Raw genomic sequence first — 26215 nt, 5'->3', positions numbered from 1 at the left:
CACCTACCGCATATGGAAGTTTCCAGCCTAGGGGTCAAATCAGAGCTGCAGCAGCTGGCCACAGCCAGAGCAATGCCAGATCCAAGCTATGTCTGTGACACCATAGCTCATGGCAACTCGGGTTCCTTAACCCACTGAGTGAGGCCAGGGATTGAACTCGTGCCCTCACGGATACTAGCTGGGTTAGTTATCGCTGAGCCACAATGGGAACTCCACCAGCTGGGTTCTTAACGCCCTGAGCCACAGTGGGAACTCCGAGCCAGGTCTCTTGAGGTGTGCTTCTGGGGTGTTCAGGTGCGTGTGCCTGGGGGTAAGGGTGTGTATCTGGGGAGATGGTGGGTATAGCTGTGGGTGTCCAGCTGACCTGGGCGTTGATGGGCGGAGCAGACCTTCCCAGGCTCACAGCCACTGGAACTCCCAGCTGGGGTGCCCTCTTGCCTCGTGGCCTTCTGCAGGGCAGTGGGTGTCCCAGGGAACTAGGACTTCTCTTGTAGGGGTGTCTTACCTGGTGGTCACTACTCTGGTAGGGGCCGGGAGAGGTGAGGAGGGGACCCCACAGATGTACGGGGACCCCTGCTCAAGAGGGCCTTTCTGGGGGTGCTCTGTGCCATAAGGCAGGGCGCTCATTGGCAAACAGCTGCGGCCAGGGTGCCGGGGAGCTCAGGATTCTGTCCAAGGCCAGGGCTCCAGAATGTGCACCCCAGCCGCCCTCCCCAGAGGGCAAGCCCTGGTAGCAGTCTCTGCCCACTCTAGCTTTCCCCTCTGCCCCTCCCCCTCCCCTCTTTCCATCCTTCTTTTTATTTTGGGTCTCCTCTCTCCCCTCCACTCCCAACTCCTCCTGTCTTTTCTTTACATGGCAGTACGTTTGTGACCCTCTCTGATGATCGCTCTCCGTCAGAGCCGGCCCTCTGTTCCACTTACTCTGTGTCTCTGAAGGTCCCCTGTCCGTCCTTCTGTCCGTCTCTCCCTGATCCACCCCTCCGCCCTGCCTCTGGCAGCTCGGGCCGCCCACCCCAGGGCAGCAGGTTTGGAATGGGTGACCAGGATCTGGGCAGGAGGGGCGGAGCGGGTCCCCCCCCCATCGGGCGGACAGTGGGGCCTGGCCCCTCCGCCCCGCGCCGCCCCCGCCCGGCACTGGGCATGCCCCGGGCGCTTCTATATAAAGCGGCGCCGCCTTGACTGGGCGCTGTGCCGCCGCCGCCGAGTCCCGATTCCCAAGTCCCGAGTCCCGCTGGTCCGCGCCGCCCGCCGAACCCCGCCGAGCCGCTACGCCCGCCAGGTACCCCGGCTGCTGCCCGCGCCCCGGGGAGAGCCAGGGAGGGGACTGCGGGGCAGGGGCCGCGGGGATGGGGACCTTGACCGCCCGCGCCCCCCAGCGGGACCCGCGACACTAACCTCACCCCCTTCCCAGACGCGCGCGCACACACGCGCGGGGACCTGGCGCCACGTCCACCCCCGCTGGAAGGGCTGCGGGCTGGGACCCCCAGGGCTGCGCTGCTCGGGGCAACTTGGGATGTGTGCGCTCGGGGTGCGGGCCCTGTGAGGTCTTGGCGTCGTCAGTCCCTCGGCTTCCTTGGTGTGGGGGTGGGGCAGCGGGCTACCTCTTGGCCAGGACCAGAGAGAGGCACGTGGCGGCCACCTCTCTGCCTCCCAAGTCTTAGGGGCTGGCGCTGCGGTAGAGACGGGACTGCCCTGACTCCCTCCTCCGTCTCTCTTCCTCAGTCTCTTCCAACAGTCTCTCAGCCTCTCCACCTGTAAGATGGTGAGTCTCCTCGTCCCTCCCCATAAAAGCCCAAACCCCTCACCAGAGGGACCGCCCAGAGGGCAGCACCTGACACACCGTAGCCCCGGGGGCTCCCCGTGCAGACAGCTCAGACCCATGACCAGATGCACACACACCCACTGACTCCCTGTCTGGGTGCCAGACACTTCCTCTCACCCCCATCAGCCCCGGGAGGCGGGCACTCTTGGTCCCCTTGGCATTCATTCATTCTGCAATATTTATGACCTTGTGCCCTGCCCTATTCTGAGGGTGGGGACACAGCAGTGAACCCAGTCTGGGCTCAGGGAATGCAGCTTCTAAAGGGCACCGAGGCTCGGAATTTGATACTGGCAAACTGGGATTCAAATCCAGGTCTGTGGCTCAGACCTGTGCCCTCCTGGTCGCCTGCAGCACCCTGGCTCCCAGTGACTGAGGTGGTACGCTAGGTCCAGCCTCATTGACACCTCGCGGGGGCAACAGGGCAGGCATCGGGCACCCGCAAGGCCCAAAGAAGCCTCATGGCTTGTCCAAGGAGGCCCAGGGTGGACATGCCTACCTGTGTTCCTACCTATGTTCCCACTGAGCCTGGGGCGCCTCCTTCGGGAGTCAGCCAGCCTCGGAGAGGGGCAGGGTGTAAGATTTCACCCAAAGAGCATTTCCATGACTCAGGACATCTGAAAAGAAGGGCACCTGCTTTTTCCCTAGTAATGCCGGACCTGGGACAGGGCGCACAGTAGGTCCTCAGGCCGACTTGGGGATGATGATGGACTGGCTTCACTGATGAACTGCGGTCTCAGGGGAACTCCTTGATGACAGATGGGTCACTGAGGCCAGAGAGAAGCCCAGGAGTGATTACTTGGTTCATTGTTCATTTATTCCTCAGTCTTCTAACACTGAGCAGCTACAGTGTGCCAGGCACTGTTTTAGGTGCCAGGACTGCCTTGATAAAACAAAACTAGCAAAAAACCTCTGCCCCCGTGAACCAAGCTGGGGCAACCTGGGCATGGGGCTGGGGGGCAGTGCTCCAGCCAGCAGGGCACTGCTTTCCGCCCCGCCCCCTGGGCACTGCACATACACTGTACAAAGCGTTCCCACCTGCAGGTTCCTCACCCCCAAATCCAAGCCCACGCTCTTTGGTTCCTTGGAACCAAAAGTGTCTGCCCCAGGTTAGGAGAGTGGGGCGCTGATACCCTGGAGTGACTTCATGTGGCCCCGCTCCTACCCAAGACCCACCGCTTCTGCCCCCTTTAGCTCTCCCTGGATGCACTGGGTCCTGAGTGGGACTGCCCCCTGGGCTCCAAGGACCTGGAGGAAGAGGAGGGCCCTGGGAGCGGGGGCTCTGGCTTGCCGCCCCCCAGCTGCTTCCCTGGTTCCTGGCGCCACGACGTGGGCCTGGACTGCAAGGGCTCCCCTGAGGGGGCAGAGGCCCGGGCCTGGACCGTCCACTACTATAGCCTCCTGCAGAGCTGTCTGCAGCAAGCTGGCCTTCCGGAGACTCAGGACCGAAGCCAGGTGCCCCGCACAGGTGCCTGAGGGCTCCGGGGATGGGGGGGGTCCCTGGGGGGGAGGGGTACCCCCGGGAGGAGGGAGGCACCCTCAGCCCAGCCTGCTCCCCATCTCTGTCAAGGTTGGCCCCTTCCCCCACGCTCTGGCTGGGTCTGAAGCCAGGGAGGCAAGGCCAGGCAACCTCCAACCTTCAGGCATTTCAAAGGGCATCTGGCACTGGAAAAGTCAGAGATCAAGCTTTCCCTCCTGCCCCTGGAATATCCAGCCCTGGGGTTGGCCATCCGTGTTCTGTGGAACCAAAGCTTCTATAGAAGTGTCTTGGCAGCTGCTGGGGAGGCAGCTAGCAGTCGGGACCCAAGACTCCTCTCTGCTTTATCTGTTGTAGGCATCAGGTAGCCACGAGAGTTTGCGTAGACAGAGGGTTTACAGCTAGAGCTCGTGGCCGTCACAGAGCTGGCCCCATTGTACCAACTGGGAAAATGAGGCACAGAGACTCCTCCCCCCGCTACAGGCACCAAGGGTCACACAGAGTCAGTGGCAGAGCTCATTTCGAACCCAGAGCTCCGGTCGCCCAGCCCCCGGGGCCCTTGTGGACCAGCTGCTGAGAGACGGGAGCCAGCTCGCAGGGCAGGGCTGGGCAGGCAGCGCCCCCACCCCTCTCCAGCTTCCCCTCTCCCCTTTACTTTTCTCAGATCCCCTGGAAGGACCTGGGGGCCCAAGGGTGGGGGCAGGGCCATGGGGTGGAGAACGTTGGGCTGCAAGACCCCAAGGGGAGCCCTTGGTGAGCTTGGCAATGTTGTCTTCCTCGAGGCTGCCCCGGGGCGGAGGCGACCCTGTGCGTTCTGGGATCCCCCAGTACCTTTCTGTCCGTGCTGCTGGAGGGTGGGGTCCAGAGCCCGGGTGAGTGTGTGCCCAAGTCCCCACCCCCTCCTGCAGAAAGGGCAGCCCTGCCCTGGCCCGGCCACATCCCAAAATACCCGCCGACCCTGGCAACTGCCTGCATTCCACTGGACCAGCTGCCCTGCTCCGAGTGGGGGTGGCTTCTGGGAGCAGCTGCCCCTTCTACCCAGGGGCCCGGGCTGGAGGTGGAGGGCACGGGGCATCAAGCCTGCCCTGGCCAGCAACCCTCCTCCCTCTGCCCACAGGAAACATGCTTCTCTGCCTGTCCCCTGCTTGGCTGACAAAGGTGCCAGCACCAGGGCAGCCAGGGGAGTCGACCCTGCTGGTCTCCAAGGCCGTGAGCTTCCACTCAGGGGGTCTGACATTCCTGGATGACTTTGTCCCCCCTCGCCGAGCCACCTACTTCCTGGCGGGCCTGGGGCTGGGGCCTGGCCCAGGTCGAGAGGCAGCTGAGCTCGCCCGCGACCTGACCTGCCCCACAGGAGCCTCGGCCGAGCTGGCCCGGCTGCTGGAGGACCGGCTGCTGACAAGGCGGTTGCTGGCTCAGCAGGGTGATGTGGCCGTGCCAGCTACCCTGGCTTTCACCTACAAGCCACCGGCACTGCTGCGGGGAGGGGATGCCAGCCCGGGACTACGGCTGGTGGAGCTGAATGGCAAAGAGGGCCAGGAAGCACTGGTGAAGGAGGAAGTAGGGACCTTTCTGCACTCCGAGGCCCTGGGTGATGCCCTGCAGGTAACGGCCTCCCGCCCCTGAGGTTCTGAAGGTGCCAGCAGGATGGGACCGGTGGATGGTTACCAAGGCCTGCTGGGAAGCTGGTGCCAACTTTGAGCCCTGCCACTGCCCCCTCTCTGTGTTGGTCCCCTGTCTTCTTACCTCAGTTTACTCATTAGCTCCCGTAGTACGAGTGTCCCAGCCTGCAGGGGCCTGGGGTGGTGAGGAGGTCCCCTTCCCTTCCCTGCTGCAGGTAGCCGTGAAGCTCAGTGGCTGGCGCTGGCGGGGGCGGCAGGCATTGCGTCTGTACCCACGAGCAGAGCTAGGCCCAGTGGTGGACACAGTGCTGGCATTGCTGGAGAAACTGGAGGAGGAGGAGAGTGTCCTGGTGGAGGCTGTGTGCCCACCTGCCCGGCTGCCCTTCCCAGGTGAGAGCCACCTGGGCTGGCCACGGGTGGAGCTTGGCTCAGCCTCCTGGCTGCTCCGTGCTCAGGCCTCAGCATCGTCCTCCAGGCAGCCCCTCACCTGGCCCTGAGCTGGCTCTGCGCATCTGTGCTGTGGTGTGTCGGACACAGGGTGATAGGCCCCTGCTGAGCAAGGTGAGCTTGGTTCAGATCCTGACCCTGCGGCCACACCTGAGCCCGGCTCCACTGAGCTGATGGGGGCCCTGGGCAAAATCTTGGAGGTGGGGGGGGGTCTCGGTTGCCTCGGTGAGGACTCCTGAATCTGACACCCCTCCTCTCCAACCCTGCCGGTACCCTGCCCACCCCAGGAGCCCGACCTGGGATCTCATGCTGGGTACCAGAAGGTACCAGGCACCAGGGCCCAGTGCTGAACCTCTTCCTGGGGAGCTCTTGCCCACAGAAGAAGCTGACGCAGGGTCCCCGATAACCCCCACTGCAGGGAGCCCTTTAGGAGGGGGCTCCAACTCGGGCAGCTCAAGCAGAGAGGGAGAGGTTCAACCCTCCTGGAGCTCCAGGGCTGGGCCCACCAGGCAGGCACAGGCACCGGGGCTGCAGAACTGGAAGCAAGCATGCTTGGAGCCCTTAGGGAGCAGAGATCCCAGCTGGGCCTGGAAGCCTGGGAGACCCCTCCCAGGGGCCTAGGGACCGGATGAACAGTAGCAGGGGAAGGTGGTTTGTGGGGTGAAACTGGAGAACAAGACTTCTTCAATGTCCAGTGAGGGGTGTGGCCTGGATCATGACATAAGGGGAGGTGGGCTGGGGACGGGCGTAGTCCTGGGGGACTCCTCCTGAGCCAGCCACCTGACGATCCCCTGACCAGATGGTATGCGGCGTCGGCCGTGTGGACAGGCCTCTGCGGCACCAGAGCTCCTTGCCACAAACGCTGGAGGTGGCACTGGCCCAGTGCGGTCTGGGTGAGGCTTCGCAGGTGGCGGTCGTGCGGCAGCGTGTCAAGGCTGCGGCCGAGGCCGCTCTAGCCGCTGTGCAGGCCCTGGAGGCCGGGCTGAGCGCTGAGCAGCGCGGCGGGCGCCAGGCCCGCACTGACTTCCTCGGTGAGTGCGGGCCGCCGGGGACGGGGATACGGGGGCGCGGGGGCGCGAGGCCGGCGGGGGGCCCGCACTGAGCCTGCGCCACCTGCCTGGCCCAGGGGTGGACTTTGCCCTGACGGTGGCCGGCCGCGCGCTGACCCCTGTGGCCCTGGAGCTGAACGGAGGCCTGTGTCTGGAGGCGTGCGGCGCGCTCGAGGGGCTGTGGGCAGCGCCGCGCCCGGGGCTGGCGGCCGAGGAGGCGGCGGCCGCGCCGCTGGTGGAGACGATGCTGCGACGCTCTGCGCGCTACCTCATGGAGGGCAAGCAGTTGCTGCTGCTGGGCGCGGGCGGCTTCAGCAAGAAGTTCGTGTGGGAGGCGGCGCGCGACTACGGACTCAAGGTGGGCGGGGCGTGGGCGGGGCTCAAAGTCCTGGCCTGAGTGGTGGAGGCGGGGCCTGGGGCGGTGTTAGCCTGGGGGCGGGACCTGCGCGAGCGGTTGGCTGGGGGCTAGAGCCCAAGCGTCGGGGCGGGGCCTGTCGCCCAGCCCAGGTTGGAAGTCTCAACTCTTTTTGGCCTCTAGCTGAGTTCTGTCCTCGCCAGGTGTAAACGGCCCCTTGGCACCCCAGACCACTAGTCCCAAGCCCTAACCCTGGTGGTTCGCCTACAAACCCTGGCCGGATTGAGGCTGCCTGTGGGAAAGAGTCCACCCGGCCTCACTGTCACCGCCCCCCTCTCCCGCGTTTGCGCTAGCCCCTCCCACCTCCGTCACACCCCCTGCCTGCTGCAGCCCTCCTTCGTCTTATTCAGCTCCCAGCCGAAGCACTGCCTCCTCTAGGTGGCCTTTCCTTCCCTCTGGGCTGTCCCACCTCTGTACCTTCCACTTAATCATCAACAAATATTTTTTGAGCACCTAGCATCGGTGAACCTGTCTCCCCTGAGGGCCAGGACTATGTTGTAGACACCTCCTATTGCCCAGCGCTCAGTGCAAGCTGATCTCGGTGTGTTGCCGTCCTGTGGTTTCTGCAGGTGCATCTGGTGGATTCGGACCCCAACCACTTTGCGTCCCAGCTGGTGCAGACCTTCATCCACTTCAATGTAACGGAGCACCAGAGGGATGAGGAGAATGCACGGGTGCTGGCGGAGTTGGTGCGGGCACGTGGCCTGCAACTAGATGGCTGCTTTTCCTACTGGGATGACTGCCTGGTGCTCACAGCCTTGCTCTGCCAGGAGCTGGGTCTGCCCAGCAACCCGCCAGCCGCCATGCACCTGGCCAAGCAGAAGAGCCGTACCCAGCTGCACCTGTTGTCCCGCCATGGCCCACCCTGGCCCGCACCCTCCCTCTATGCTGTGCCCTGCTGTCCACTGGAGAGTGAGGCTGATGTGGACAGGGCTGCCCGCCAGGTACCCCTGCCAGGCGTCATGAAGCTGGAGTTTGGGGCGGGCGCAGTGGGTGTGCGGCTGGTGGAGGATGCGTCGCAGTGCCACGAGCACTTTTCCCGGATCTCCCGAGACCTGCAGGTCGAGGCTGACCACCCCGGCATTGGGCTGGGCTGGGGCAATGCCATGCTGCTGATGGAGTTCATCGAGGGCACCGAACACGATGTGGATCTGGTGTTGTTTGGTGGGCAACTGCTGGCTGCCTTCGTCTCCGACAATGGCCCCACACGGCTGCCTGGCTTCACTGAGACGGCAGCCTGCATGCCCACTGGGCTGGCACCGGAGCAGGAGGCGCAGCTGGTGCAGGCAGCCTTCCGCTGTTGCCTGGGCTGTGGGCTGCTGGATGGGGTCTTCAATGTGGAGCTCAAGCTGACCGGGGCGGGGCCTCGGCTCATCGAGATCAACCCCCGCATGGGCGGCTTCTACCTGCGAGACTGGATCCTGGAGCTTTATGGTGTGGACCTGCTGCTGGCTGCTGCTATGGTGGCCTGCGGCCTGCGGCCTGCCCTGCCTGCTCGCCCCCGCGCCCGTGGCCACCTGGTGGGTGTCATGTGCCTGGTGTCCCAGCACCTGCAGGCGCTGAGGTCCACTGCCAGCCGTGAGACCCTGAAGGCTCTTCATGACCAGGGCCTGCTGCGCCTCAATCTGCTGGAGGAGGCCCTGGTGCCTGGCGAATACGAGGAGCCCTATTGCAGTGTGGCCTGTGCTGGGCCCAGCCTGGCAGAGGCCCGTCTCCGCCTGCTGGGCCTCTGCCAGGGCTTGGGTATTGATGGGCCCCACTATCCTGTTGCTTACTTCTTATCCCACTTCAAATAGTGCTGGGGCCGGAGGGCAGGGGCAAAGTGCTGGATGGGGGGTGGGTGGCTGTGGTGCCCTCTGCTCCCTGGTGCTCTCCCTGCTTCTCTTCCCATAGCCCTGCCCCAACCCTGGTCTGGTCCATTCCAAGACCCCAGGTCTGTCCCAGAGTGAGTGGCAGGGCTGTTTCGACACCAAGGCGTCTTGGACTTGAGGGCCTCAAAAGAATGTATCAGGTGGGCCACTGGTCCTTCTTGCCCACCTGAAGGCCCCGTACAGCCCACAGCTGCCCAGGACTCTATCCATGGAGAAGCAACAACAGATGAAAACACACACACACACGCACATCCTGCCCCCAGGTTGGTGGAAGTGGGCCCAAGCCCAGCCCATCCGCCCCCACCCCTCCAGGTCTGTCTGTCTTCCTGCTGTCTGCAGGAGAGAACCTGGCTGGCCCCTGGCCTTGGACAGATCCCAAGAAAACCTGAGACTAAGTCCCTCCTTTGTGAACAAATTCTAGATCGTTCTAGAGCTGGCTGACAACTTTCAGCAGTGCCCCACCTGCCTCATTTGGCCTGTGCAGCAGAAGCATCTGACCTGGCGTCAGCAGTAATCATCTCCCCTCCAGGCGGACTCTATTGTCCCATTCTACAGATAAGGAACCAGGTTTAGAGAGGAAAAGCCACTGCGTTGATGTCATACTACAGTGGCTGAAGTGTTGAGGGACAAGAGGCAAGGTCCAGGTTTCTGCTTTGCCTAAGTTGTATGGGGCCACTCAGCTTCTAGGCCCCACTCACCTCTTTGCCCCCATTCATATGTGGCCCGGACACAATATGAACACCCCCACCCGAGCACAGTGTACCTTATCCACCAAGCTTTGGTGCTTTGGCCTCGGATACGCCTAACCAGCATTGGCAGAGAAGACCCTTCACTCCCTCTGCATTTGGGGGAGGCTGCTTTGAGAAACCTGTCTCTGTGCAGCATGGGAGCTGCGGACAGCTCCACGAGTGTCCTTCTCCGAATAAAGGCTTACACTACTGAAATGTCCCGAGTCTGGGATAGACACTTGCGACTTTGGACAACACCTGTCAGGCTCAGCTAGAGAGGAGGGGAGGAGGAGGGAGCAGTATTGAAGGGATATCTGTGGCATCCAGCGCTAAGGATAAGCTGCCACCCAGGCCAGGCCTCTGGGTTGACCTTTGGCGAGAGGCCTGCCAGGGATACCCACACCCACACCAAGCCAAACTTAAGGGTTTCCTGAGGGTGGCATTACAACCAGGGGGCCACACCCAGCCGGGCAGTCCTCCTCCAGCTTGGGACCCTGAATTCTGAGTTCACGTCTAGCCTCCCTTGTCCAACTGGAATGCACATTCAGACAGCTTCCAAAATTCAGAACTCATCCAAGGCCTGGTCTGGCCCAATTCACAACCCCAGAACTCCACCCGACAAGAATCCATGCCTGAGGGAGTTCCTGTCGTGGCTCAGAATCAAATCTGACTAGTATCCGTATGGAAGCAGGTTCGATCCATGAGGAAGCGGGTGTGATCCCTGGCCTCGCTTAGTGGGTTAAGGATCTGACGTTGCCATGAGCTGTGGTGTAGGGCACACGTGTTTCAGATCCCATGTTGCTGTGGCTGTGACAGAGGCTGGCAGCTACAGCTCCTATTCAACCCCATAGCCTGGGAACCTCCATATGCTGCAGGAGCAGCCCTAACAAGCCAAAAAAAAAAAAAAAAAAAAAAGAAAGAAAGAAAGAAAAAGAATCCATGCCCAAATTTATTTTATTTATTTATTTTTTTGTCTTTTAAGGGCCACACCTGTGGCATATGGATGTTCCCAGGCTAAGGGTCTAATTGGAGCTGTTGCTGCCGGTCTACACACAGCCACAGCCATGCCAGAGCTGAGCCCCTTCTGCGACGTACACCACAGCTCAAAGGCAACGCCAGATCCTTAACCCACTGAGCGAGGCCACGGATCGAACCCACCACCTCATGGTTCCGCTGCGCCAAGACAGAACTCCCCGTGCCCAGGTTTAAACTTACAGACCAGATGTGGTGTGTTCACCCACTCACTGTAGTGAAGTTTTACTAAGCAACTATTCTGTACCGGGTAGCGGGATCACTAAATGTGCTGAAATTGGCAAAGAAGCAAACTCCAACACAAGCCCATGTTTACGGGTGGATCTACGAGATCCAAACCCTTTCCGGCAGGAATGTGGCAACAAAGCCCAGCAGTAAGCTGAGCACAGAGCAGTAAAAGCTCTGACCTGCAGGTCCTTGAGCTGGGAGGCACGTTAGGGAGACGTGATGCAAAGGTCGGCTCCCTTTCAGGGACCAACAGAGAGATATATTCGACCTGCCTCTCGCCACCGAGACAGCCTGGTAACGCAGGGTTCCAACAGAGCTGGGAATTGCACTTACACGCACACCTGCTTGCACTTCCGACTCTGCATAATCCAAACTCAAACTCTCCCTGGAGCCAAGATGGTCGCCCTCCAGGAGGCCCTAGTCGGGTGTTGCCCCAGGGGAGCTGTATTGGGAAGACTGAAGGGTCCTCGGGAAAGGGTTGTGCGGGCTTTGGCATCCCGGCACCCTGGAACTACCATTCCCGAGATGCCTTGCGACGGACGCCATCTTTTGCCCCGCAGGCGGGAGGGAGGGATGGCCTCCTGCGTCCCCGGCGCGCGAGGCCTCCGTCGCGGAGCGATGACGTAAGGGCTTCGGCCCCGGCCTGTCAGTCAGAGTGGCTAGGTACTAGCAGAGGGGCTCCGCCGGGCCCGCGCAGGTATGGCGGCGGTGTTTGACCTGGACCTGGAGACGGAGGAAGGCAGCGAGGGCGAAGGCGAGCCAGAGTTCAGCCCGGCGGTGAGTGACGCGCGGGCGCGGCTCGATCCCGGCCCGATCCCTTCACCCAGGCGGTGGGATACCTCGGGTTCCCTCGACCCAGAGGGGGCTCGGCTCCAGCAGACCTCGGTCTGTCTCAGATCCCAGGCACTGTTAAGCTCTGACCCTACTCTCACCCCGACCTGTCTGGCAGGACTCCAGCCCTGTCCCTGAGTCTCCCTTTCCTGCCCTCGCCTCTGCTCCCCAGTCCTGACCCATCGGATGCCAGCTCCCAGTCCTGACCCCTCCTCTCCTGGGCCAAGCAGTCCAGCCTCGGGGGGAGGGGGCCTGGCACCTCCCTTGGCTCTTACCCCTCGGTTTCTCACAGGATGCGTGTCCCCTTGCCGAGTCGAGGGCGGCTGGCCTGGAGTGAGTGAGGGTCGTGCTGGGGGAGGAGGGAATGGGCTGGGGAAAGGGACTTTAGGAGCACTGGAGCTCCCCCCATTGACTTCTTGTGTCCACAGGCCTGTGGGACACTATGAGGAGGTGGAGCTGACAGAAACCAGTGTAAACCCGGGCCCTGAGCGCATTGGGCCCCACTGCTTTGAGCTGCTGCGCGTGCTGGGCAAGGGCAACTACGGCAAGGTACTGGCCCTCCTTCCTCAGTGTTGCTGGAGCAAAGGGTCTCAAAACAAATTAGACTTCTAAAGCATCAGAGCCTGTGCTTGAACTCAGAGGTAAACAGGTCAAGGAGGGAAGAGTAAATCCTCTCCAATCAGGACTTCGGATCTTTACTGCCCCACCCTTGGGTGGGCCTAGGCCTCTGGTCCCAGTGCCAGAGCTTCGGGGTGGTGCTTTTGGAAGATAGGATGTGGAGAGGGAGGTTGATCCTGTCTCCCCTGCCCTGCAGGTGTTCCAGGTGAGAAAGGTGCAGGGCACCAACCTGGGCAAAATCTATGCCATGAAAGTCTTGAGGAAGGTGAGTCATTTCTTCAGCCCACAGAGCCTCACTGAGTGGCTGTCATTCCCAGTGCGCTCCGTGAACCCGGGGAGGAGATGGTTTTGCAGTAATTCTCAACCATGGACAACACTGCCTGCCTCCCAGGGACATCTGGCAATGTCTGTGTACATCTCAGAGTCATGAATAGAGAGGATGCTACTGGCATCCAGTGGGTAGAGGCCAGGAATTCTGCTAAATATCCTACAGTGCAGAAGATAGGAGTTCCCACCCTGGTGGCCTAGTGGGGTTAAGGATTGTCACCGCTGTGGCATGGGTTTGATCCTTGGCCCAGGAACTTCCGCAATGCCACAGGTACGTCCCAAGAATAAGACAGCTTCCAGAGTTCCCACTGTGGCTCAGTGGAAACGAACCCGACCAGTATCCATGAGGATGCGGGTCCGATCCCTGGCCTCACTCAGTGGGTTAAGGATCCAGCATCACCATGAGCTGTGGTGTAGGTCGCAGACACAGCTCGGATCTGGTGTAGCTGTGGCTATGGTGTAGACTGTCAGCTATAGCTCTGATTCGGTCCCTACCCTGGGAACTTCTGCATGCCACAGGTGCAGCCCCCCAAAAAGACAGCCCCCTCCAACAAAGAATTACCTGCTCCAAATGTCGTGAGTGCCAAGGTTAAGAAACACCTTGCTGCTAGGATAAACCAGCCCTGGGCAAGGACAGTTGCTGCTAGGAGCAGAATGATGGGGAAACACAGCCGGGAGATGGAGCATAGCAGAAAGGTGATGGCTGGAGGGTCTGAAGGAGCCCTGGACGCCCACCTTCTAACCGGTCCCTGCCTCTCCAGGCCAAAATCGTGCGCAATGCCAAGGACACAGCCCACACCCGGGCTGAGCGGAACATTCTAGAGTCAGTGAAGCACCCCTTCATTGTCGAGCTGGCCTATGCCTTCCAGACTGGTGGCAAACTCTACCTCATCCTCGAGTGCCTTAGTGGTATGTGTTTGGGCCCTGCCAAGGGCGTGGGTGAGTCCAGGGAACCAGTGCAGGGAGCTCTGGGGGGAGCTGGGAGGGGTGTGGTGTGTAGAATGGCTGGAGGCCCCCACCTCATCCATCTGTCCATTCATCCATTGATTGATTGATTCATTCATTCAGCAAACGTCTGTCCAGTGCCTCTCGTATCCCTCACCTGTGTTGGGGGTGGTTGGGAGTGGTGGGACTGCCTATGCAAGTCCAGAAGGTGGCTTTGTCCATGTCCACTACCCCTTTGTGTCCTGGTCCTCTGTCCTGTGTGCCCTGCATCCAGTTGGGTCTCAGATCCAGGGGGTTCATTCTCTGCGGTGCCCTCCGTCCTCTCCAGTCTCTTGGGGGAGGGGAGGAGCCACGGTTGCTCCTTAATGGGTCTCGAAGCCTCCAGCTCACCCTCTGCCTCGTGTCTCCTCCACTAACTGCCAGGATCATTGTCTCAGAGCATGGGGTTGTCCCCAGCACCCTACTCAGAATTCCAGGGCTCCCTGTAACTGCCGGGATCACGCCTGGCCTCCTTGGTCTGGTGCCCCCTGCTCACCGTGCAGTGGTCCGGGCCTGCTTTTCCCACCGACCGCCTCCTTCCCGATGAGCTGTGAGCTTCATTCCCTGTGCTCCATCTCTGCATCCCCTCTAAGTGTCACCGCTGCCACGGACTTTCTCTCTCCCCTCGTGCTGGGGTTAATGGTGTCCCCCCATCTGCTCTGTGAGGTCTTTCGGGTAAGGCTCTCGGAGGTGTGGCCTCAGCCTGGCACATCAGAGCGGTTGTCTGCCTGTCTGTCTCCCCGTTAGACTGAGCATCCTGAGGGCAGTGGCTGGGTCTCTTCATCTCTGTGTCCCCAGCTTCACCCAGCACAGGGCCAGGCACCGAGTAGGCGTCGGTAGATGTTTGCTGAATTGAATTGCACCCCACGGCAGCCCTGTGAGGCAGGTAGGGCGGGAACTGCGAGCCCCACTCTCCCCAAGAAGAACCGAGGCTCGGTGAGCAGAGGAGCTCGGTCTCGGTGCACAGCCGCTGACGTGTTTGTGTCGCAGGCGGCGAGCTCTTCACGCGGCTGGAGCGAGAGGGCATCTTCCTGGAAGACACGGCCTGGTGGGTGTTAAACCCCCTCCCCCGCCCACCTCTCTCCCGGGGGGGGGTCCAGGGGCCCCCTTGCCGCCAGAGCCTGGCCCCACCCCCACCCGGCTTGCACCCTGTCCTGTCTCTGCAGCTTCTACCTGTCAGAGATCACGCTGGCCCTGGGCCACCTCCACTCCCAAGGCATCATCTACCGGGACCTCAAACCTGAGAACGTCATGCTCAGCAGCCAGGGTGTGCATGCGTGTTGGTGGGGGGGGGCGCAGAGCTCCGGGGAGGGGGGTTGGGGAGAGGTGGGCGCGGCGGGCTGGGGTCCCGACCAACCCCCCCGCCCCCGGTGCATCCTCAGGCCACATCAAGCTGACGGACTTCGGCCTCTGCAAGGAGTCTATCCACGAGGGCACGGTCACCCACACCTTCTGTGGCACCATCGAGTACATGTAAGCGGCAGTCGGCTGGGCCCAGGGGTTCGGGAGCCCAGGCAGGCAGGGCTTGGCCTGACTGACGTCCCCTGGCCCCCAGGGCCCCTGAGATTCTGGTGCGCAGTGGCCACAACCGGGCGGTGGACTGGTGGAGCCTGGGGGCCCTGATGTACGACATGCTCACTGGATCGGCAAGTCCAGCCCCCGCGGGAGGGAGGGCGGGCGGGCGGCGGGCCCCCTGGCGGGGCAGGGCCGGCGGGTGGCCCACAAAGCCCCTCTCACCTTCTGCTTTCTCCAGCCACCCTTCACTGCAGAGAACCGGAAGAAAACCATGGACAAGATCATCAGAGGGAAGCTGGTGCTGCCACCCTACCTCACCCCGGATGCCCGGGACCTTGTCAAAAAGGTGCGCTGCCTCCTGCCCCGGCCTCTCCTCGCAGGCCCTGCCTGGGCTCCTGGGTCCCCCTGGGCCGGGGCTGCTCGGGCCACCCCTGCCCAGATGGGTGCCTTTGGGCTGCGGAGCTCTGGCTTTGGGGTCCGTGACGTCAGCTCTGACCAGACCAGCTGCTGACCCAGGACAAGTCCCTGGTCCGAGTCCTCTTCAGTGAAATGTGCACGAGGAGAGCTGGCTGCTGTCTCCTCTGAAGGCCATCTCTGGGATCCCAGTGGGAGGGTGGGCACCCCAACCCAGGTTGCGAGTTGGATCCCCAGGAAAGTGCCCCGGGGTGATGCCTGCAAGGGGGCGCCTTGCAGTGGCTTCGCGGAGAAGGGGCCGTGGGGGGTTCCCATGGTGGCTCAGAAAGTCAAGAACCCAACTAGGATCCATGAGGATGTGGGTTCGATCCCTGGCCTCGCTCAGAGGGTTAAGGATCTGGCATCAGACGCAGCTCAGATCTGGCGTGGCTGTGGCTGTAGCACAGGCAGGAAGCTGCATCTCCAATTCAACCCCCAGCCTGGGAACCTCCATAGGCCGCGGGTACGGCCATGAAAAAAAATTTAAAAAAAGGAAAGGGCCATTGGACCAAACCTTGAAGTCCTGAGGGTGTCAGGAGGTGGAGACCACACTCCAGAGCCTCCCCCCAACCCCAGCCCGCATTCAGGATCAGACGACGGGTCCCCCTCCCCGGGACCCTCACCCTTTGTCCTTGTTCTACAGTTTCTGAAGAGGAATCCCAGCCAACGGATTGGGGGTGGCCCAGGGGACGCCGCCGACGTGCAGGTGGGTCTGAGACCACCATGAGGGGGCAGGGCTGAGCCCCCAACGCTGCTCAAGTGCAGGGGCAGGGCCTCAGGGCCAAGGGAGTTTCAGAGGGAGCCAAGGAGGGCGAAGTCCCAGCACGTTTGGGGCACTCTCCGCACAGAAACATCCCTTCTTCCGGCACATTAATTGGGAGGACCTCCTGGCCCGCCGCGTGGACCCCCCTTTCCGGCCCTGCCTGGTGAGTGGAGGTCCCTCTGGCTCCAGGGGTGGGTGGAAGCCCCTGTCCTGGACACCCCTGACACCCCACCTGCCCTGGGGACCCACAGCAGTCGGAGGAGGACGTGAGCCAGTTTGACACCCACTTCACGAGGCAGACGCCGGTGGACAGTCCAGATGACACGGCCCTCAGTGAGAGTGCCAACCAGGCCTTCCTGGTGAGGCCTGGGGGCCTGAGGCCTTTGGGGACACGGGCAGGGCTTGTGGCCAAAGAGCCATGGGCCCTGAGCCTCGCCCGCGCCCCCTCTGCCCCCAGGGTTTCACGTACGTGGCGCCCTCCGTCCTGGACAGCATCAAGGAGGGCTTCTCCTTCCAGCCCAAGCTGCGCTCTCCCCGGCGCCTCAACAGCAGCCCCCGGACCCCCGTCAGGTGCGGCGGGCACTGGCCTCCAGCTCTTCTGGCTTTGGCTCTGCTGTCAACCGGGCTGCCCTGGCCATCTCTTAACCAGTCTTAGCCTCTGTTTCTCTGTCTCTTGTGGGGACACCTTACAGCAGGGCTGCCTACTGGGCACCTGACCTCACAGCCTGAGCACCAGGGTGGGAAGTCGGCCCCCCGGCCCTGCGCCAGTAGAGGCTGACTGCTGCCTTGTCGCCTGCAGCCCCCTGAAGTTCTCGCCCTTCGAGGGATTCCGGCCCAGCCCCGGCCCGCCAGATCCCATGGAGCCCCCTCTGCCTCCTCTCCTGCCCCCGCCGCCTCCCCCGCCGCCCTCAAGCACTGCCCCCCTCCCCATCCGACCCCCCTCAGGAACCAAGAAGTCCAAGAGGGGCCGCGGGCGCCCTGGGCGCTAGGAGGACAGGTGGGGAGGCGGGCAGCGTGGAGACCCCTCCCTCTCTGGTGGGACCCTGGGCCAGTTCCAGAGACCTGGGGCTGAGTCCAGGGTACAGGATTGCATGTGCGTGAGCGTGTGTCTCTGTTGGGGGCGGCTGTGCCCTTGAATCTTGAACGCCAAGGGCCGCCGGCTGTGGCTGAGGGCATCCCCCTGGCCTCCCGCAGTTGAGCTATGCCCTTGGAGAATTAAAAGTTTTGAATCGTGGCACTGACCTGGCTCTTCCTTTGCACTTCTGGAGCGGGGCTGGGTGGGGTCGTGTCAGGAGGCGCACCTGTCACGACTCGTCCCGAGAGGTCACGACAGGACCACAGACCCCAGGGCTGGAGGGGTTTTATTTCAGACGGATGCCAGTGCCCCTGGGGACGGATGGCCTTCCTGGGCGGGGGGCAGGGATACACACACTTGGGCACAGAACTAGTGGGGGGAGTGGCAGTCTGAGGCTCTCCAAGCAGGGGTGTGGGAGATGATGAGTCCGGGGTAGGCTGTCCAGCCGTGGCAGCTTGGGAAGCGGAGGCACAGTGGCCGGGCTGTGGCACCAGGGCCGGCTCCTACAGGGCGGTGACGTGGAGGCCCTGGCCCCCAGCCGCCCGCGTGCTGTCGTCCCAGGCCGCGCTGCCAGCAAAGGCGTGTAGGTCGCTCAGCAGGGCCTCGGCACTGCCGCCTGAGCCCCCCGCCAGCCTCTGGGAGCCCAGGCCCAGGCCCCCTTCGGTGTCGTCGTCGTCGTCGTGTGCTTCCTCGGCCAGCTCTGGGGCCTGCCGTGCGCTGGGCCCCTCTCCGCATGGCTGCCCCTCTTCCTGGGATGCGGGTTCCACCCGGCCACCACCCAGGTCGTAGTCATCCTCCATGTCCTGCTCATCCTGCCGCTCTAGGTCCTCGTCGGGCGACCCCAGCTCCACCCGGGTGCGCAGCCAGCGGCCTGGTGGGCTGGCCCAGAGCAGGCGGCGCGTGCGGCCCCACAGCTGGGCACCCAGGCGCGCTGGGTGGTAGTAGCCCCCGGAGTCCTGGCTGAGGCGGCGCCAGGCCAGTGCCAGGCCAGTGGCCAGCAGTAGGAGCAGCAGCAGCAGCAGGATGACCGTGACCAAGCTGGAGCCCTCGCTGTCCTTGGTGCCACCTGAGCCCAGGACCCCCGGCAGGGCCAGCAGTGTCCAGAGCCCGAGGGCGCAGGGCAGGTCCTGTGGGGAGACGGGTCATCGCCTGTGCTCTGTCGCCTCTTAGGTGAGGCAGGGACAGTCAGGCAGAAAAGCCCAAGTCCTTACTCAGTAAGGGAGACTGGCCGCGGATGCCTCCTCCCCCCTCTCACCCCCGCCCCCCGCCCACTGTGCCCCTGAGGCCTGCCTGGGGCCTGTGCATTGGCTGGTCCTTCTGTCCGGAATGTTCCATCCCCAGGAGCCACAAGGCTCACCTGCTTATCCCGGCTCAAAGCACCTCAGTTGGGCCTAATCTGACCTGGGTTCCTCGCCTGCAGCCCAGCCTGGCGCTCCCTTTCTACTTTCCTGCCCCCTCCCCAACACCGGAGGCGGCTGTTTGTTAGGCTTACTGTCCTGTGTCCCCATCAGGAAGGCAGAGATCTATTTGGCTCAAGCACCTATACAATTCCTAGCGCGGAGCAGGTGCCAATAAATGCTGGTTGACTGTGTTAAGACTCTGCCCCCCGGGAGGGGTGATGGAGGGGAGGGAAGGTGCCTGCAAGGAGGCAGGTGTTGGGGCCAGTTGCCGAGGTGAGGCCCCGGATGGAGGGACCAACCCCGAAGCAATGCTCTACCCGCCGCCAGCCAGGTCCCAGGCTGGGGGTCGACCCCCTTTCCTCCCAGCCAAGGGGCTTCCCCAGCTGCAGCATTTCCGTTCAACTCTCTGTCCCTGGGGGCCTCAGGCTTGCAGGGCCAGGGGCCAGGGGAGGCGGGTGCAGCTGCCAGAGGAAGCCTGCGGTCGGAACAAGGCAGGTGGGGGGTGCGAGGGGGGAGGGGTGCTGAGGCGCAAGCATGCCCTCCCCCCCCCACCAGCAGGCTGTCAGCCCGGGCTCCACGGAAGCAAGCAGGCCCTGTGCCTGGTCCCAAGTCCTGAGCAGAGCAGGTGAGAGTCTATCTGGGGTCCTGAAGGGGAGTCAGGCACAGAATGGGGTGCTGGGGCCGCCCCTGCCCCGAGGCCCAACGAGGCCTGGGTCTGAGGCAAGGCAAGAGGAAGGCCTAGCTTCTGCCCTGCACTCATCCTGAGTCTCTCGCCTCTGCCTCTGACCGGCTGTTCTTGCCCCTGGGCCCGTGGCGGGGGATCCTTCCTCTCTCCCGGGGCCCAGATACTCCAGCCCTGACCACCTGTAGCTCCCGCCCCGGGGACCCAGCAGGTTCCAAGGCTCACCATTGGTCCGCTGGCCTCTCAGTGCTGGGCGCCCACCTCCGCTCCGGCTGTGTCGAGTGAGAAATGAGCTCTCGGCTGCTGCCAGGGGTTATTCAGTGCTTCCGCTTCCTGCTCAAGGCACCCCACTCAGCCCTCCCGCCACCCCCTGGTGGGGCCCTTGGGCCTCTGGGGACCACCCTGCTTCACACCAGATCCCCACTGGCCTCTCGCCAGCAAGGCTGTGGCTATGGGGCCTGTGACAGGCCTCCAAGAGGGGAAACTGGGCACCCGGCTCAAAGCAAGACAGGGCGCCAGAGGCATCCACGGGCCTCCTGCCTCAGTTTCCCTACCTGGCAGAAGTCGGGAAAGCCATGTCTCTGGGGGATGCTCATAGCCCCCAGACCTTTCTCCTGGCTATGGGAGCCTCATCTGTCCCCAGGTGTCCAGACTTTCCTTTCCAGCCCCACCCTTGTAGCAAAAGGGCAAACCTATTTTGTTCTGTCTAGTTTTTTCTTTTGGCCATGCCCGCAGCATGTGGAAGTTCCTGAGCCAGGGATCGAACCTGCACCACAGCAGGGACCTGAACCACTGCAGTGATAATGCCAGATCCTTAACCTGCTGCACCACAAGAGAACTCCAAACCTGGTTTTTAGAAAGAGAATTTTATTTGGAATGAAAATACAGAGCTCACCCCTCCTGCTCCCTAAGCAGAAGGAGCAGGGGTGCTGGGTGGGGGGGGAGATGGTCCCTTCGGGGAGACGTTCTCCTTGGTGCAAAAATCCTCCACAGTGACAATGACAAAAGCCAGGCGGTGGCTTCAGCCTGGGCCCACAGGCTGGGTCAGGGTGTGGACTGGCCCCTGAGCCTGCCCCAGAAACCCTCAGCAGGGGGCAGGGGGTAGCCAGCCGGAGTCAGGGTGACCTGCCAGCAGAGGCTGAGTGAGGAAGGGGGAGGAGGAGGTGGGGGGGGCAGTGGCGGCCACTGGGCCCGGGGTCCTAGGCGTCTCCGTTCTCCATGCGGCCCAGCTGCTCCTCCAGGCGGCCGATGCGCTCCCCCTGCTCCTTGACCAGCGCTCTCAGGGCCCGCAGCTCCTGCATCACCTCCTCCAGCTTCCTAGCCTCCTACGGGGGGACGTGGGGAGAGCCTGAGGGGGTAGGCTCAGACCCCCCCTCCCCAAATCCATCAGGCAGGGGCCCGAGGCCCAGAGACGGGCCGGAATGGTTCGGGCACGCGCAGTACACCCGAGCAGCGCGCGGCAAGGCACGTACCCCGGCTCCGGAGAGGCCGCCGCCGCTGGGGGCAGCGATGTTGGTGGAAGCGGCAGACGTGGAGGCACCGGGGCGGGTGGAGCCAGGGGCCGAGGCCGGCCGGCTGTCCGACAGCACGTTGCGCCGGTTGACCTTCAGGTCCCGCTGTTTGCTGGGCACGTAGGCTTCCCGCAGGGAGATAAGGATGGGGTTGGCGTCCCGCCCGCTCACCCACTCCTCGGCCTCCAGGGCTGCCTCAGGCCCGGCCGTGTCGGGGTACAGATCATCCTGGAAGAGGTCCGACTGCGCAGGGGTGGGGGAGGTCTAGGTTAGCTGGGGGCCCGGCAGCAGGGGCCTCTCGGCTGGACCCTCCAGGGGCCGCCGCCTCATCACTCCCCTGGCCCCCAGGCTTGCACCCGCTCAACGCACCTCCCAAAGGCCTGGCTCCCAGTGACCTTTCCAGAGCTCGAATCTCAACTTTCACTTCCTCTTTGGACACCACCAACAGCTCCCCCCGAAGACTCCCCCCAACCTTCCCAAGCAGGGGCCAGTGATGTGGCTTTGTGGGATTCTGTGCCTTGGGACTGTGAGCTCCTGGGGATGGGCCCTGTCAGCTGGTTCATAGCTCTGCTCCCTGGATATGCCTGGCATGCTAACCTGCATGCTGGCTAGAGAACTGACACACGTTCAAGGCTGGGGATCTGAGTCCCGTGAGGTGGCCGCATCCCCACCTCACCGGAGCGTCCACTGCAGCCAGACTCCCCGATCCCTCTCTCTGTTCCCACCTCTGTGCCTTCGCCTGGACGATGACCCCTCTCTGGAGGCCCTGCTCCGGCCATGCCCCTGCCTGGCCTCCTACAAGGAGACCTCCAAGGCTGCCCAGCCTCTGTCTCCGGGGGCACGTCCGGAGCAAGGCCTCAGCTCATCCTGGGTCTCAGGCCTGCAGTCCCCTGGCCGGGCATCTCTCAGACCCGCTGACCACACCCACACTTGGCCATATCCTAGTCACCGGCCTCACTCTGGTCACCCCTGGGTGGTCTGTCTGCCAGAGAAGGGAGAGCGGGTGGGCAGGGGAACCAAGTGGCCTCACCTTTCTTGGCACAGTCATGACAATGGGCTCACACTTGCGCTCATGCAGTTTGTAGAACCTGGGGAAGGGCAGGAGGGAGGACCCATGGATGGAACCTGCCCCCTACCCGCTCTCCTGGCTCCCTCTACTTCCAGTCCTGACCCCGGCCCCTCCCATGCACTGACCGCTGACCCCCGGGGCCCCTGTGGGCCAGTTCCTGTTCCTGAGTGCCTATGGTCTGACCTTTCACTCCGGGTGCTGACAGGCAGGCTCCTGGCCCCCTCCCGGCCATCCCGTTCCCCTGCAGTCAGCAGCCCCGGCAGCCCCTCTTACCGGGCAATCTCGCACTTGCTGACCTCCAGGCCCCTCTTGGGCATGCTACCCATGCCCCTCTGAGGCTCTTTGCTGGTGAATGTGTTCAGGAAGTGGATGTAGGGGGACTCGTCTGTGATCTCAAAGTACCGGATGCTGGAGTCACCCTGCAGGTGGGAAGGGGTGTGGGGGGTTAGCGCCCGGGCCTGCCTCCCTGCCCCCCGGCCCCCACCAGTCCCGCCAGCCCCACCTTGCCGCAGACGTAGACCACGTTGGTGTCAGGGTCGTAGAAGGGCAACAGAGCCCCGTTGCTAGAGTCCAACTCCTGCAGGGCCATGGGCTCCCCGAAGTTCTCCTGACAGTGGGGTGGGGGGCAGTCAGGCTATGCTGGAACCCACCTGCCCCCACCCCCCCAAGCCCCCGTCGGGACTGGCCCCAGCCAGCCTCACAAGCAGGCTGACACTGCCCCGAGCACATTCACCCTTTGCTCGTGGCTCCCCTCCACCCCTCCTGGTCCCACTTCTCCCTGCTGCTCCAGGCCACCAGGCAAGTGCTGAGGAAGTCCCCACCACTCGGGAGCCAGCGGTGCCAGGCATCACCAGCCCCTGTGTCAGAGGGCCCCCTGGGGGTCACTATACAGAAGGATCAGGCTGTGGGACCGAGTGCTTCAGAGGAAGGTCTGGAAGGCTTCCTGGAGGAGGGGCCCTCTGCACTGGGCCTCGAAGGCAGCCGAGGGGAAACAGACAAGCAGAGGAGGGAAGCCCCCTGGGTTGGTAAGAACATTGTGGGCAGACACGGGGCTCGGTAGAGCAGGGGGCAGGGAGAGGAGAGGCTGGCAGGCTTCGGGTCCTGGGGGGAAACGACAGGCCTCTCCAGGGTGACCCCTGCCCTCCTCGCCCAGGGCGGAACGCATCTCAGGCCGGCCCCCTCCGGCCGGCACAGCCACTCACTGGGTCCCAGAGCGCCAGCTGCCGCTCGCTCATGCGGCTGAAGCCTGTGGTGAACACCTTGCCGTCCGCCAGGAAGATGGCTCGCATGGGCCGGGCCCCCTCGTGAGCCTTCTCCCGCTCCTGCGGGGAAGACGGAGCAGTCGGTGCTGCGCCCCAGTTGAGCCCCTGCGCCTGTCCACGGCCATCCTCACCCTCCGGGGCCACGTACCGCCACCAGGGTCCCCCGGCGGGGGTCAATGATGCGCACGCTCTTGTCCTTGCACGCGGAGCAGAAGAGGCTGCCGTTGCGGTTCCAGCTGATGTTGTAGATGAGGTCGGGGTGCAGGCTGTCCAGGCGGTACAGCTCCTCCGCGGTGCCCACGTTCCAGATGAGCACCACGTTGTCGCAGCCTGCCGGGCGGGGGGCCGTCAGCCCACCAGGCCCGCTTTGACCACCCTCCCGGGACCAGACCCGGCATGGGCCTCAGCCGGGCGGGGCGGGGGCCGCGGGGCAGACCTGCGCTGAGCAGCACGTTGCGGGCCGTCGGGTGCCACGTGATGATGCCCACGCGCTTGGTGTGACCCTCCAGCACCACCACGGGCTCTGTCAGCGGGGAGGTCAGCCCGTGCTCTGGGATCTGCCACACCTGCGGGGGACGGAGGTCAGCTGACGCCCCCGCCCGGCCCAGCCGCCAGGAGCCTGGAGCCGCACCCGCGACCCCAGCCCTGAGCCTCACCATGACCGTGCAGTCCTCCGAGCCGCTGGCGATGACTTCGTCATTGTGGGGACACCAGTCGATGTCCAGGACGGGTCCCGTGTGTCCACACACTGTCGGGTAGGCCTTGTCAATGCGGCCCGTCTGAGGGCATGAAGGGGGCAGTCAAGGGGGGCCTGAGACCCCGCTGATTCGGTCCCTCCCAAAGCCTGAGTCCGTCCCTCCGTTGAAGGGGGAATGATGCGGTTGGCCTGGCCCACGGGGGGCCCAGATGTGACTCTCACCCTGCCTCATCCTGACCCACCTCTTCCTCACAGCCATCAGCAGGTGCGCAGGAGAAGTTTGTTGCCTCTGACCCTGACTCTGGGGCAATAAAACGCTTTCTCCACCTGAGCTAACACCTCCCGGGTAGTAAATCTGGATTGTGACAACACCTGCCCAGCAGCGCGGGGATGGGCAAATTATGGGTTGCGAAGCGAGCCGATGGGCCTGGCCGATGGGGCCTGGCCGATGGGACCCGGCTGCCTCCAGTCTTTCCCCAGCTCTGCTGGGGCCCACCTTGCTTAGGGGGAGCACCAGGAAGGCGCCCCCGCCGCTGGCCTCCACAATCACTGCCAGGAACTTGGGGTTGACGGCGCAGAAGGTGCTGTCCCAGGTGACGCGGGACACGCGAATGTCCTCGTAGCACTGGTCGTTCTTGACAGGCTGCCCGAACACATGTCGGAATTTGCTCTGCCGAACCACTTTGCGGAACATGACTGCAGGGCAGAGAAGCACCAGTCAGCCCCTGCCCACCCAACAGCCCCCAGCCCTCCCAGGGCTGCACAGGGCAGCGGGGAGGATGCACCAGGGGGCGGGGTCATCGCAGATCGCCTGGCTCTCACTTTCCCCAGTTATACAGGAGGGTCAGCGCGTGGCCCTGGCTGCCTCACCCCAAACGGGGATCTGAAGGCAGAAATGCACTGACCTCAGGCCGGCACTGCTGAGTCCTGAGGGGCTTTGCAGGACCCTAGCCGGGGCCCCTCCCGGCTCTGGTATGCGTGTGGGGGAGGTGGGAGGTGCCCAAGCCATGCAAGCTTAGCTCCTCAGTGGGTCCTAGTCGTTTCCCAGCGGGCTCTTTGCAGCCCAGGAATTGGAAGCAGGGTGATGGGGAGGACAGAGGAGCCAGGAATGGTCTCCGCTGTGGGGCCGCGCGAGGCCCCAGTTCTGGGTCCCACGGAATGTGCAGTGCCTGCAGGAATGTGCAGGGAGCCCCAGGCCGGCGCAGGGGGCCTGGCAGGTCTCGTCGGGAGTCGGAACGCAGGTTCCGGCCACAGAGCATCCCAGAGCGCCCTCGGAGCGGGGTCCAAGGTGAGCCAGGGGCGCAACTTCAGGGGATCCCGGCCCAGCAGGGGAGAGGCTGAACGGCCAAGGGGAGTTGGGTCTGAGGGTGGGGCGCCGCGGAGCGGAAGGGTTCCTTGGACTCGCGACCCCCACTCCAGCCCCCTGGGGCGCTGCCCCCGAAGTCCCGCCCAACCCTCCGCCTGTGTCCCCAGCCCCGGCCCGTCGCGCTCACCGGGGACGCCCGGGGGCTGCAGCACCGTCCTCGGGTGGCTCCGGATCCCAGTCTCTGGGAAGCAGGAAGCGGGAATCAGGAAATGACAGAGGAGCTGGGGGGCGGGGGGGGCGGGAGGCGGGGCGGGGGCTCACGGGGGCGGGGCCGAGGTCACGCGCGGAGGGGCGGGGCGGGAGGCCTCGAATTAGAGCCTGGCAGCGCGGAGCGCAGCGCCAGGAGTGCGGAGCTGGCGGGGGGTGTGGTCCGGAGGGCACGGGGCGGGCCTTGGGCGGGGCCTAGAATAGCCCCGCCCCGCAAGCCCCCGGGACTTTCTGGGGCAAAGGAGCTGGAACCGGGATGGAGATGGGACTGGAGTCTTGCAGACTGGGCTGCAGACCTGGGCCCCTCCCCGGGGCTGCTCCTCTAGTTGGCGTCCTGCCTGGAGTCGCCGGGGGCTGGTGAAACCTCGCCCTCCTGATCGCCCCCCTCAGGGCACATTTTCCTGTCCCTCAATCAATCCCGGCTCCAAAATACAGTTCTCTGCTCTGACGGTGGATATATTCATTGCCCCTTCTTAAGGTAGAGAGTTCATGCTCTTGGTACATTGTAAATTAAATATCGGTGTTTTAAGGGGCGAGGGGAAGACATGGCCGTCCCGTTCTTCCTGATGCTCACCCTCGGGTCCTGCCTGTCCTCCTTATTAAAAAGAAACAGACCTCCAGATCCCCCGCACCCTCCTTTCCTCACCATCTCCCACAAAGGCCTGGAGGTTCGTCCACGGATGTCTCCCTCCTCCTAGCCAGCTCCTGAGACCGGAGTCCAGACTGGCCTCCCAGATCCCAGCCGGTCCCACGCTGGGAGCCTTAAA

At 63.5% G+C, this 26215-nt stretch overlaps 4 protein-coding genes across 8 annotated transcripts; 2 read left to right on the top strand and 2 right to left on the bottom strand.

Moving 5' to 3' along the window:
• On the top strand, positions 1185–9644 carry CARNS1 (carnosine synthase 1). Of its 2 annotated transcripts, XM_005660632.3 has the most exons (10): positions 1185–1279; positions 1723–1762; positions 3014–3287; positions 4079–4168; positions 4414–4901; positions 5134–5308; positions 5394–5479; positions 6165–6396; positions 6492–6772; positions 7399–9644. In XM_005660632.3, the coding sequence occupies exons 2-10, from the start codon at positions 1760–1762 to the stop codon at positions 8623–8625; spliced, it is 2856 nt and encodes a 951-aa protein (XP_005660689.2). In that variant the 5' UTR covers positions 1185–1279; positions 1723–1759; the 3' UTR covers positions 8626–9644. The 2 variants fall into 2 exon arrangements, with proteins under 2 accessions (XP_005660689.2, XP_020938417.1); XM_021082758.1 differs by lacking the exon at positions 4079–4168.
• On the top strand, positions 11291–17416 carry RPS6KB2 (ribosomal protein S6 kinase B2). Of its 4 annotated transcripts, XR_002341428.1 has the most exons (16): positions 11326–11465; positions 11812–11852; positions 11948–12068; positions 12334–12402; positions 13226–13373; positions 14196–14334; positions 14439–14496; positions 14615–14715; positions 14831–14921; positions 15004–15072; positions 15202–15309; positions 16060–16122; positions 16265–16342; positions 16431–16538; positions 16637–16749; positions 16872–17416. XR_002341428.1 is itself a non-coding variant. In XM_003122462.4 (15 exons), the coding sequence occupies exons 1-15, from the start codon at positions 11388–11390 to the stop codon at positions 17166–17168; spliced, it is 1458 nt and encodes a 485-aa protein (XP_003122510.2). In that variant the 5' UTR covers positions 11291–11387; the 3' UTR covers positions 17169–17416. The 4 variants fall into 4 exon arrangements, 3 of the variants coding, with proteins under 3 accessions (XP_003122510.2, XP_005660687.1, XP_020938416.1); XM_003122462.4 differs by lacking the exon at positions 14196–14334 and having other exon boundaries at positions 11291–11465; positions 15004–15094; positions 16979–17416; XM_005660630.3 differs by lacking the exon at positions 14196–14334 and having other exon boundaries at positions 11292–11465; positions 15004–15094.
• PTPRCAP (protein tyrosine phosphatase, receptor type C associated protein) lies at positions 17523–19679 on the bottom strand. Its single transcript, XM_003122461.3, has 2 exons — positions 19562–19679; positions 17523–18381 (listed from the first exon to the last, which is right to left on the bottom strand). Exons 1-2 carry the CDS (start codon positions 19562–19564, stop codon positions 17758–17760), a joined length of 627 nt encoding a protein of 208 aa, XP_003122509.1. The 5' UTR covers positions 19565–19679; the 3' UTR covers positions 17523–17757.
• CORO1B (coronin 1B) lies at positions 20184–25588 on the bottom strand. Its single transcript, XM_021082756.1, has 11 exons — positions 25369–25588; positions 24372–24571; positions 23835–23957; positions 23615–23744; positions 23327–23508; positions 23119–23238; positions 22419–22523; positions 22190–22335; positions 21878–21935; positions 20809–21090; positions 20184–20661 (listed from the first exon to the last, which is right to left on the bottom strand). Exons 2-11 carry the CDS (start codon positions 24567–24569, stop codon positions 20536–20538), a joined length of 1470 nt encoding a protein of 489 aa, XP_020938415.1. The 5' UTR covers positions 24570–24571; positions 25369–25588; the 3' UTR covers positions 20184–20535.

Source organism: Sus scrofa, chromosome 2, assembly GCF_000003025.6.
Source record: "Sus scrofa isolate TJ Tabasco breed Duroc chromosome 2, Sscrofa11.1, whole genome shotgun sequence".
Taxonomy (NCBI): Eukaryota; Metazoa; Chordata; class Mammalia; order Artiodactyla; family Suidae; genus Sus; species Sus scrofa.
Note: the sequence above shows the minus strand (reverse complement) of the source record. Positions and strands in the feature narration are given on the sequence as shown.

Bases quoted from the DNA above. Each gene is read 5' to 3' on its own strand.
- CARNS1 (XM_005660632.3), top strand. The intron at 5,480-6,164 runs GTGAGCTTGGTT...TCCCCTGACCAG, and splicing joins ATAGGCCCCTGCTGAGCAAG to ATGGTATGCGGCGTCGGCCG. The intron at 6,773-7,398 runs GTGGGCGGGGCG...TGGTTTCTGCAG, and splicing joins CGCGCGACTACGGACTCAAG to GTGCATCTGGTGGATTCGGA.
- RPS6KB2 (XM_003122462.4), top strand. From the start codon at position 11,388: ATGGCGGCGGTGTTTGACCTGGACCTGGAGACGGAGGAAGGCAGCGAG. The intron at 11,853-11,947 runs GTGAGTGAGGGT...TTGTGTCCACAG, and splicing joins TCGAGGGCGGCTGGCCTGGA to GCCTGTGGGACACTATGAGG. The intron at 13,374-14,438 runs GTATGTGTTTGG...TTTGTGTCGCAG, and splicing joins CATCCTCGAGTGCCTTAGTG to GCGGCGAGCTCTTCACGCGG.
- CORO1B (XM_021082756.1), bottom strand. From the start codon at position 24,569: ATGTTCCGCAAAGTGGTTCGGCAGAGCAAATTCCGACATGTGTTCGGG. The intron at 23,239-23,326 runs GTACGTGGCCCC...TCTTCCCCGCAG, and splicing joins GCCGGGGGACCCTGGTGGCG to GAGCGGGAGAAGGCTCACGA. The intron at 21,091-21,877 runs GTGAGGCCACTT...ACCCCTGCGCAG, and splicing joins TCATGACTGTGCCAAGAAAG to TCGGACCTCTTCCAGGATGA.